The sequence below is a fragment of the Cricetulus griseus genome, assembly GCF_003668045.3.
Source record: "Cricetulus griseus strain 17A/GY chromosome 1 unlocalized genomic scaffold, alternate assembly CriGri-PICRH-1.0 chr1_1, whole genome shotgun sequence".
Taxonomy (NCBI): domain Eukaryota; kingdom Metazoa; phylum Chordata; class Mammalia; order Rodentia; family Cricetidae; genus Cricetulus; species Cricetulus griseus.
In genome coordinates this window covers 219,785,293-219,797,371 of record NW_023276807.1, presented here as the reverse complement: position 1 = coordinate 219,797,371, position 12,079 = coordinate 219,785,293, and the positions used below count along the sequence as shown (strand labels likewise).

Sequence of the window (12,079 nt, the reverse complement as noted above, 5' to 3'; positions counted from 1 at the left end):
GAGGATGACAGCATGTGAGAGCTTCTCCTTCTCGAATTTGTGTGTCTGGGAGGTAGTGGTGGGCGAGAGGACAGGGGTTGTTACTGACAGACTGAACTCCACCAGTCAACACCTGCCAGCATGCCACTCTGACCTCATTTCCTTTAGTAACATGGTTAGGGGACTGGATGGTTCAGAGGAATGCTGCAGATGTCAAGTATCTGGGTTTCACCAGGGCATTTAACTAAATAGCCTATGACATTCCTGTGGACAAGATGGAGACATGTGCCATGCATCGTCTCCAAGGGGCACCACGGAGGACTCAAATACCACATCCAGAGAGCGGGATAATGGGATAATGTCTGTTTAAAAGAAAACTCCACGGGTGGTATCATATTCTAAGTTCAACCCCAGCTGAACGATGAGGTGTTTTTGTTTTCTTCTTCTTTTATCAGTGACTTATAGGAAGGCAGACGTTTCTATCAAATTAGGATGATGCAAAGCCAGGAGAGTGACTACAGCGGATGACATAATCAGGCTCCAAAGAGCCAGGGCAGTCTTAAATGATGACTAACAAGATGCAACTTCACAGACATAAACAAAAGCTGGCAATTGGGAAAAGAAAAGATGGGGGAAATAAAACCCCGCAAAACTAATGGATAAGTCAAGGAAGTGGGCATTCAGGATGACCTGGCTTCACACTCAGAAGACCCAGAAACAGGCACACATACACCCCTATGTGCCCCACCCCCAACTGTGGGTGACTCAGCTCACGGGAGCACAGGCAAGGTATCTGCTATCTGTGTAAACAGCTCAATGCAGAGGCCCTGACTATGAAAGGCTTCTGCTACAGGGCCTTCCTAGTCCTAGCTCCCCAACCCCCTCCACGACACCCAGCATTCCATACTTTGTTTGACTTTCAGGAAAAGCAGAATTGTTTAATTATCAAGTAGTGCAGAGAGATCCTGGCCTGTGTAATTAAGCACTTGAATCAAGCTGATTTGATGAGGCCAACAGGTGCTCAATTACCTGGTAGCTGTCCATGTCCTCCTCTTCCTCCTAAAAGAAAAGAGTGTATTATGTAGAACCAAAACAACTATTTACCCACAAATCAGGCCTCCATACACAAGCACAATCTTCCCCCACAGTTCCAGTCTTCTTGTTTACTTGATGCATCACCATGGAGGCCCACCCAGCCTCATTCCAGCCCTCCATTGTCAGGAAGCTGCTAAGACTAGGAGCTTCTAGAGGAAAATGAAGAGGCTCCCCTGACCTTTTCCAAGTCAGTACAATGCTCTCCCCGCTGGGCTTACAACCCCCCAACACCAGGGGAAATCAAACACCTGCTGGCAAAGAGTCTTTACCAGCCAGTGGGGGGTTCTACAGAGGGGTGGGCCATGGGAGGAAGTTAATCACTGTTAGGCTTGGTGGTTTGCCAGGCTGAGAGGTTTTAACTCTCAGTTCACCACACACCAGGACAACACATATAACAAACAGCCTAGTGCCTCTTGTCAAGGCAGAGAAAGGGTCAGGGGCATCAATGTCTCAAAAGACTCTGGTCTTTCAAAAAGCACAGAGCAGGCACAGAAACTTACATGGAAGGTCTCATGGATCTTAGCAGGCCTGAGGGGTCTAACTTTCACACACCCAATGCCAACTGACAATATGCACTCTTCCATCAGGGGTAAAGTCCCTGACTCTTGCACAGACTTCACTTCAACTTGAACTCGACGGGACTGCCCCTGCAGCACAGAGAAAAATCAGTTTCTGGATTTTCAGAACTCTGGTTTAGAGAGACCCCTACAGCCAAATACAAGAAATGCAGTTGGTCTTAGAGACATTCATCTATCTATGATTGTTAAATACTAAAGCACAAATTCAAACCTAGTCAGGAAAATGTATTTTTCTTCCAGCAGATAGAAGACAAAATGAACATACATTTTTATAATTCCTGAATAATAAGAAATTAGAAGAAAACTTTTGTATTTTATTTAATGAAAGTTAGGGGCTTGCTATGTAGGTCTAGCTGGTGTAGTAGTCACTATGTACCCTGGCCTAATCTTGAATTCAAGGCAATCCTCTTGGCTCACCTGCCAAATGCTAGTATGTGACAGAACACATAAGTGAATGAAAACGTACAAGCAAAGGAAATGTAAACCGTATCTAATAAAAAATGTTCAACTGAGCCAGGTGTGGTGGTGCACACTGCAACTTTAGCACTCAGGACAGGCAGGAAGATCTCTGTGAGTTCAAGGCTAACCTGGGCTGCATTGAATTCTACACTATCCTGGGCCATATAGAGTTCTAGGCTATCCTGGGCTACATCGAGTTCCAGGCCAGCATAGTCTATACAGTGTTCTGGGGCTCCATAGGGAGACCTTAACTAAAAAAGAAAAAGATCAACTTTCTGACAAAGTTAACTGTAAGAGCCTTCCTTTCCCCCTGCTAAGCTAGAAATTATTTCCAATAGAGACCAAGGTTTATGAAATAGGCACTATCAACCCTGTGGAACAGGAATTTAAACTGGTCAAGCTTGTTCTAGGGCCAAGTAACTTCAAACGTGAGCAGCCTTTGCCCCAGGAATTCAACAATCAAGCATATGGATAAGTAATCTGGAAGCACCATGAAGAACAAAGTAGCAGTTCTATATTAAATGCGTAACACAACTATTTAAAGTATGAAGCCCCCTGTGCAGTCACTAAGTAACTGTTGCAGAGAAACATTTATGTCCTAAGTTAAAGCACAGGACACTGAAGTTGGCATTCAGTCTGGTTTTTATTTTAATTGTTTTTCAGTCTGATTTTTAAAGTAAGAATCGCCAGGCAGTGGTGATGCAAGCCTTTAATCCCAGCACTCGGGAGGCAGAGGCAGGTGGATCTCTGTGTTCAAGGCCAGCCTGTTCAACACAGCAAGTTCCAGGACAGCCAAGCCTATACAGAGAAACCCTGTTTCAAAACTCCTCACTGCCCACCACCTCCCCCTCAAAAAAGAATTCAGGAATGTCTCTCCACAGCGCTGTGTCTCCACACTGCATAGTGCACAGTGCTGTCTCTCTCCACAGTACCATGTCTCTGCATAGCACTGTGGCTGAAAATCTTCTCCTTTAGCTCCAAGTGTCTCATGCATGAATTCATCTGAGAAAACTTATTTGCTTCTACCTTCTAGAACAATAAGAAATTTAAATATTTGAGCAAACATTCTCGTGTTTTTCTTTGAAAACTTTTAACATTCATCTCTACAGCATTCTAATAACATGGTTTTTAAAAAAAATTTTTTTTAGAAATTTATGGATATGTGTGTGTCTTTGTGAATATATGCCATGTCAAGGCCCTCAGATCTCCTAGGGTGGGAGGTACAGGTGATTATGAGCCATGCAACCTGGGTGCTGAGAACCAAATGAGCCCACTGGCAGAGCACAAAGTACTCTTAATCACTGAGCCACTTATTTCTCCAGCCCCCTCATGTTGTATTTTAAAGTATAGGGAAAATAAAAAGCATTTCCAAATTATTTATGCCAATTATATTTTCACTCTCTGGAATACATGTGACAGGAAAGCAGCAGAGGATACAATTTGGAGAAGAGGAAGGGTCAGCAAGAAGGGGTGTGAGGGAGGGAGCCTGGGGGAGGGGTATGAATGAGCACTAAGTATAGGGGCATATGCAGGAAACAGTCATAATGAAGACTATTACTTTTGCTAACCAAATTATGAATGGAGACCCTCCCTGTCACTGTCAGTCAGCAGCACAGACTGACAGATCACCACTCAACCAGTAAGTGGCGACTGTTCCTCATCTCCACAGACTCAGCCATACACACTTAACACCTGCCACATGTCAAGCAAATGGCTTTATATAGCAGTCTCCTAAATGTCACCCAAACCCACAACGCTGATGCTAGCCTCCTCTCTGTGTTCCGGGTGAAGGAGCTCACAAGTACACAGCTTGGACCTGGCATGTCAGCCCCTGCACGTTCAGTCTTTTCTGCCACTTGAAACTGCTTTCCTGTTATTCATGAGCAAGCAAACAATGCTTGGTATGTCGGCCTTAAGTCTCACTCTTCAATTCCATTCTCCTTCAAAGCTTCTCTCTTCAACCTAGCAAGAAGTCTCACCCTGTAAAGGTGCTTGCTTCAAGCCTGATGACCTGAGTTCAATTCCCAGGACACTTCTGCAAATTGCCCTCTGACCTCCACTGTGTCCTGTGGCATACAAACTCACACACAAACACATACATACAAGTAATGAAATGCTTTTCAAAAAAGTTTATTTTTTAACCCTTTTAGAAACTACTTTTAAAATATAAGTAGCGAGACTCTTGGCAATAAAAGAAAATGTACATAACACAGGAAAAATTTCAATAAAAGAAATGGGCTTGAAAACAAAAATTAAAAACTAAAAAAGGGCCAGTGAGATGGTTAAGAAAAGGAGCTTGCTGTCATGCCTAATAACCTGAGTTCAAACCCCAGAACTACATGGAAAAAGAAGAAAACAAAATCTCACAAGTTGTCCTCTGACTTCCACATGCACACCTATCCACATTTGTCCACAATAAATAAATATCAATAAATTTAAATTTTTCAAATTAGTGGGCTTGACCATTGTATATTTAATCATCATCATCAAGAGTTCTGTTCAAGGGCTGGAGAGATGGCTCAGAGGATAAGAGCACTGGCTGCTCTTCCAGAGGTCCTGAGTTCAATTCCCAGCAACCATGTAATGGCTCACAACCATCTGTAATGAGATCTGGTGCCCTCTTCTGTCATGCAAGCAAGCATACAGACAGAATACTATATACATACATAATAAATAAACATTAAAAAAAAGAGTTCTGTTAAAAAAAACTCCATTGTAAGCCTTCTGGTGCCAAGGGATTTACTATGACATCACAATCTTGGTACCTGCCGGAGCTGGAAGATCCCTCCTGTTGGGACATCTTTTGCACCAATCACTTCCACAGGGCAGTATTCACCATTCTCATTCTGTTCCAAGATCTGAACCCAGAATTCCAACTTCCTGGTTACTTCACTCCACCTAGGAAATACATGCAGTTCTTGGGAAATAACACTTCTTTTGGTGTGCAGTTTTATGTATACCAGATTGTGCTCAAAACTCCATATGTAGTTGAAGTAACCTTTAACTTCCAATCTTCCTGCCTCCTTCTCCTGCGATTACAGGTGTGTGCCAACACACCCAGTGTATGCAGTACTGTGAATCAAACCCAGGGCTTCATGCATGCTGAGTAAGCACCCTTCCAACTGAGCCACCTCCACAGCCCCCAAACCACGCCTCTCTACTTCAATGCACACAGCTTAGGGTCTTATATTTGACTTAATAGTGAGAATGACCTTACACAGAGGAGCCCAGGGAAATGATCTTCAGATAAGAAAGAAATGTACGGCACATAACAGCAAATAGCATGAACTGAAAGTCAAATTCACAACAGATACAGGATGGTTCCTTGGTTTTCTGTTGTGGTTTTTTGAGGACTGAATCCAGGTGGCCTTCATGTGCTAAGCAAATGCTCTACCACTGAGCTACACCTTAAATCACTGGCACTTTTGTTTCAAAAATCACAATGGGGGGCTGGAACAATGGTTCAGAGTTCAAACCCACATAAACAGTGGGTGCAGTGGCCCAACAGTAATCCCAGTAAACAGAAGGCACAAATATGGAGTTCTCCAGAGTAAGATGGACAGCTAGACTAGCTGAACTGGGAAGCTCTGGGTTCAAAAGAGAGACCCTTCCTTGAGAGCAACTGAGGAAGATATGTGACATCAACTTCTGGCCTCTACATGCATGCACACATGTGCCCAAACACCTTGTGAACATGAGTGTACACACACACACACACACACACACACACACACAGAGAGAGAGAGAGAAAGAGAGAGAGAGAGAGAGAGAGAGAGAGAGAGAGAGAGAGAGAGAGAGAGAGAATACTCATGGGGTAGGATCACAACAAATGCATTTGAAAGTGGCTACCCAATGACTGAAATACTCTAGTCAGCATGTAGAGGCCAAGCACAGGATGTTCATCTCATAGGAAGGTGTCATCTGAGACTTCAGGAGGATGTGCTCTCAGGTCAGTAAAAAAAAAAAAGAAAAAGAAAAAAAAATGAAGAAAACAAATCTCACCTTCTAATTCAGGATTTGATAAAACAGAAAATCTGTTTCTCATCTATAATTAGATGGAAGTAAAAACACCCCCTCTTCCAGTCATTCCCTTTTAACAATTTTATGTTGTCAAATGAGCCTACTCTCCTCCCATCAGTGAAGCTACTCAAAACTGGAAAGGAGTGAGGGTGCAGGACTGTGCAGTGCTTGCCTAGCATGTATGAGGCCCTGGGTTCAAACCCCAGTAGCACAAAATCAAACAAGCAACCAACAACACAAACACCTATGAACCAGAGACAGGGTCAACATGAATGCTACACAGATTGCCATCCACCTCTCCATAGCTGGTTAATCAGACAAAACTCACTGTGCTGAGTGACCTTTCTCCTAAACTTCATTTCACTGTTGTTTCTTAAACACCCATGTGCTTTTCCCCATCATTTTCTAAAGTTTTCTGCTTTAAGGAAATTTTACTGGGAGACTAAAGCCCTACAGACAAACCTGATGATGTTCAGGAAAAGGTGACGATTGATTATAAAATAACGGTGGTGGGCTCAATAGTTAAAGTGCTTGCTGCACAAGCATGAGGACCCACTAGAGGATAGAGCTCCAGAACACACAAACGCTGGGTGAACCAATGCCTGACTATAATTCCAGCTCTGAGCACGAGGATACACAGGATCTCTGAAGTAAGCTGGCTAGCCATCTTAGCCCTACAGGTGAGCTCTGGGTTTGAATGAGGGGCCTTGTGCCTCAATGAATAAGGTGGAGTGATTGAGGAAAACTCCCCATGTCAATTTTGACATCCCCACAGGCACGAACCCGTACCCCACTCATACAAACATGTATGTACATACCACACATACACTAGGGAAAGAAAAGTAATTTAAAAATAAATGACTGTCATCTCCAGCAATTTTTTAAAAACTAGAAATGGGAATCCAATGGATATCAAAAACTCACCTGTCCCGAAGACTCCTTGTTTTTGCCTGGATGATTCCTAAATCCCACAGGGCTGGGTTTTTCCGAGGATCATTCATCTTATGTCCATATACTTCAATGGCCAGGGCCCCATCTGAGAGATACTCAATGAAGTCTTCTGTGATGTTAACATTAAACTCCTGAAACACAATGGCTCATTGAAGAGCAGTACACACTGGCTTGATCTTTCAACCACTTAAGCCAGGCTTCACATCCTTAATGATATCAGGGAGGAAAGACAGAGACAATGGCACACTTTCCTCATAGAACAGAATGTCATTTAACACCAACAGCAATGTGCAAGCAGACTAACACTCTTGCTTTTGTATACAGTATGGCTCTGAAGGGAGCTGGAGAGATGACTCTGCTTGAAGACTGAGCAGTACTCTTTCAGAGTCACATCTGGTGACTCACAACTACCTTTAAGACCAGATCCAGGGGGCTGATACCTCTGGCCTCTGTGGGTACCTGCACTCATGTGCACACACCCAACCCCATTGATGTTTTAAAAAATTAACATTTTAAAATTAAAAATACATAAACATAGCCATGACTTTAAAACTTCTCGTTTTGACAGACTAGCCTATAAATAGCAAATTATTTTGTTAGCAATGTTTTGGGAGACTGTTTTCATTTTTTGTTGTGGGTCAAGTGTGGGATAAATAGCAAAAGCCACTCCAAACTCCAATGGTCACCAGCCAAAGGCAGACTGACGGCCACTACTTTGAGTTTATTCAGCCCACAAAAATATCGTCATTAATAATAACTGGTTAAGACCATCGGAAAGAGTAACCAACCAATCAACATGGCAGAACAGGCAGTCCCAGCAGGGTGGTCTCTGATTTTGTTACTCTCATTTTCACTAAAACACTAGTTTCTTAACCTTTTTATAAAACACAGATACCCTCTGGAAGAGTGTTCACATACACATCTACACAGCTTGTTTTTTTTTTGTTTTGTTTTGTACATAAGTTAAGTCCTGATTGTGGACATGATGAATGAAGTAATACTTCGGTCAGGACCACAGAATATTCCAAATTGAATACTGGCACAATTATCCAAAGATGCAGCGCTTACTCTTTAGCTGTGTTTACACTAATAACTTAGATACTGAGGTAGACTGGGAAGGAACTCACACTGCAATGATCGAACACAACCATACACTGCGGCTCCTTGCTGGTGGGAGACGAAGAGGTATCCACTTCGGGGGCAACAGTCACAGGCTCCTGCTGATCCCAGAAGTCGTATTTGCAGAATACGAAGTGGCACAGATGTTGCGGCAACCCTGTGGCCTGGAGTATTTTAACCTGAAGAGAAAAAAGGCTCCACTTGTTTGACCAGCAGACTCTAAGGAGTACTTAACTCAGAGACTGGGGGGAGGGAGGGTCCTGTCCAGGCTCTGTCACCAAACGTGCACCCACTTGAGGACTATGTCATTCAGTGTTGGCCCAGGACTAGTATATGGGCCTGACACAGGGTGACGACAACCAGATATCAAGGTAGGTGCTGGGCAGCACTTGGAAGCTGACAAGAGCATCTGAATCCTAGTTTGTCAGGATGTAGGATACCATCACCATCATTTCCACAAGAAAGTTCTGGAAACCAACATCACCCAGCATTTTATAAGAAAAGCACAAAGGTGTTTAGCACAATTAGCAAATGTCTGAGTCAACGAGCAACAAATCTTCAGGAAATGGCAGGGATTCACCCAATTATCTCCAGTATAAGGAGGAACTGAGTTCTGGAATAGAATGCCACATACTACAATCGTATTACTTTATTTTTATTTTATTCCTATTTGAGAACTTCACTGAGTGGCTGCATTTGGAAGGTCATAGAGTTGCTGTTTTCTGCACTGACATTGATGGCAAACACTCAAAGGAAGCTCTGGATGAGGACCCTGGAGTTTGTGATTACAAAGTATGATCAGAAGCATGTGCTCAGTAGGACCAATGCCCCAGAGAAAATGCCTACACCAGTCTTTTAAAGAAAAAGACACTTTTTTAGCTGTATGGATGTGTGGGTATGTGCCTGTGAATGCAGGTTCTTGTGGGTCAACTTGCTAAATGCTAATTGCCACTGCTGTACAGTCCCATGACGCTCTGCAAGTGGATGGTGGAAACAGAACTTGGGTCCTCTGGAAGAGCAACAAACACTCTTTACCACTGAGTTATCCCTCCAGCTGCCTGTACCAGATCTTAAAACAGCCAAACATTCTTCATACTTTTTGCAGCAGCATCTGGATTTCAATTTGGAGTGTCTATGGTAGCTTGTGATAGTGTTAAAGCCACACAATTATGAAGTAATCCTAGAATTATTAATTATACTGCATGGTAGGTGTGATGGCTATTGCTAGTTGTCAACCTGACTGCATCTGGAATTAACTAAAACCCTAATGGCTGGGCACACCTGTGAGGGAGTTTTTTCTTTCTTTTTTTAAATTTACATATTTTTATTTTATGTGTATTGGTGTTTTGCCTGCATGTATGTTTGTTGTGTGAGGGTGCTGAAAATTGAACCCAGATCCTCTGGAAAAGCAGCCAAAGCTCCTAACCTCTGAGCCATCTCTCCAGCCCCAGGAATTTTTTCTTAATTAAGTCATTTTAAATGGGAAGACCCACTTCTAATCTGGATCTCTGAGGTAGAAAGATCCACCTTTAATCTGAGCCACACCTTCTGCCTATATGAAAGATATGGAAGGAAGCTTGCTCGAATTGCCTGCTTGCTCTCACTCTCCCTATCAAGTCCATTCCTTCACTGACATTAGAGCCTACTTCTTTGGGATTCTGCTGTAAACTGAACACCATCTGAGACATTCAGTTTCATGAACTGAACAACTATTGGATTCTTGAACCTTCCATTCATAGGCAGCCATTGCTGGACTAGCTGGACCACAACCTGCAAGCCATTCTAATAAATCCCCTTCAGGAGACAGACAGACAGACAGAGTCAGTCTGTAAGTTATGTTCCTCTAGAGAACCCTGTATGACCAGGAGGATTTTCACACAACTGAGTTCATCACAGACTATACTGTCCAGTTGCTCTCTTTCCCTAAATTGATTCACTCTGTATCTATTAAATAAATTTAATGAGAATAAATTGGACTATGTGGTATCAGTTCTGGTGGCTGAACAACCTCAACTATTACCAAGGCATTCAGGGACTCTGAGGACACACAAAATTACACAAAGCAGATTTCCTGTATAACATGTATAAAACAGGTCAGCAACAAACAGCAACTTCATTTTATGCCATTTCTTCCTGAGATATCAACAAGCTTGGACCACCTAGGCAGCAAGTCTCTGACAGGCTCTGAAAGGCTGATGTGTTTTTTCCCTCCACAGCAAACTCACCATCAGTATTCCAGGATACATTTTACAGTAAATTGTTTCAAGGTCCTTTTCTCTACATGTTTAAAATGTTTATTATATATCTCAAATGAGACAACATATTGTGGGGGATGATTACAAGGTGTTGGCATCATACAGATCTAAAAGAATCTTTGCCACTTGCTAGCCCATGCACTAGTATAAATTAAAGTCTTTTGTTTTGTTTTGTTTTGTTTGTTTTTTGAGACAGGGTTTCTCTGTGGCTTTGGAGGCTGCCCTGGAACTAGCTCTTGTAGACCAGGCTGGTCTCAAACTCACAGAGATCCGCCTGTCTCTGCCTCCCGAGTGCTGGGATTAAAAGCATGTGACACCACTGCCCGGCTATAAATTAAAGTCTTAAGCTTAGCTTTCTCCTGGCAAAGAGGGGAGGATTTATGTCTACCCTTACACAGGTGAGGCCAGCCACACCAAGGAAAACACCGAGATGAATGACAGCAAGGCAGGCATTGCACACATACTGATTTGTGATAGAATTCCATCTGAAAGTCATTGTGTTCCTACAGAAACGACTCTTCATCTAAGGTTGAATTAAACAAACAAGATCGAATGTGCTAACCTGCCCTCCACAGAAACTTCTAGAATCTAGACTGCAAGGAAAGAGCAACAGGAACAAGGAATAAACATACCAAGAACATGGACTATTTGGAGTTTTTTTACTGTCTTTTTAAAAAAATTTAGCTACAAAAATAGAAATCACCACAAGGTGTCAGGATAGCACTCAACTTTCAACTCAATATTAAAGAGTCAAAGTGTATCAGCAGGAATCAATGATATTTGGGGCTTTTAATTTAATGTTTTCTGAAAACAGGAATATGGGCATACTCTTTCATTATTGGAAAAATGAAGGCAGATGTCTTGTACAGCTAGTGATTTCCTCACTCATGATACCAAAACCATCCCCGGGTTTGACTTCCTACAGGAACTTCACTCACTATCGTGTATTATGTTGTTGGTAGTGGTGTTTTGTTTTGTTTGTTTGTTTTTTCGAGACAGGGTTTCCCTGTGGCTTTGGAGGCTGTCCTGGAACTAGCCCTTGTAGACCAGGCTGGTCTCAAACTCACAGAGATCTACCTGCCTCTGTCTCCTGAGTGCTGGGATTAAAGGTGCACGCCACCACCGCCCAGCTCACTGTCTTGTCTTACCTACCCTTGTCTTTTAGACAATGGGCTCTCATAGCTAGAGCATGGTCTCTAAGAAGCCTGTCCCACTTAAGTGACCACTGCTTCTTAAGAAGTGGTGGATTCTGAATCCGGAAAAGGAACTGTATATAGGATGAGAAGAAATGTTTGCCATATTCAAAAGCTATCAGTCAATAAGGGTCAGGCTCATGTCTGCAGGACCCAAGAGCCAACTGAAGGGGCTGCCACTACTCAACTTTGAGAACACTGGAGATTTGATACAAATAATACCCAGGATTAAAAGACAAATATGTTAAGTCTAAGAGTTCATTATGACATGAAAACAACTTTAAAAACCCATAATTTTAACAGAAAACACTCCACTATCTATGGCACATACTTGCTTTTCTATTTTATGGCATGTTGGCTCCCAACCTACATCTAACACCTCTGAGCATGCAATGCAATGACAATCAACAGATCTACAGGAGAACATACA

General features: G+C 42.6%; 1 protein-coding gene across 3 annotated transcripts in view; it reads right to left on the bottom strand.

Moving 5' to 3' along the window:
* Positions 1-12,079, bottom strand: part of Kif13b (kinesin family member 13B) — a 148,407-nt gene that overhangs the window by 41,966 nt on the left and 94,362 nt on the right. For all 3 annotated transcript variants that reach the window (XM_027390340.2, XM_027390341.2, XM_035452359.1), the window contains 5 exons: positions 8,210-8,380; positions 7,056-7,213; positions 4,877-5,009; positions 1,575-1,721; positions 1,009-1,038 (listed from right to left, as the gene is read on the bottom strand). In XM_027390340.2, coding sequence (XP_027246141.1) covers positions 1,009-1,038; positions 1,575-1,721; positions 4,877-5,009; positions 7,056-7,213; positions 8,210-8,380 — 639 coding nt within the window. The remainder of the gene's footprint in view (positions 1-1,008; positions 1,039-1,574; positions 1,722-4,876; positions 5,010-7,055; positions 7,214-8,209; positions 8,381-12,079) is intronic.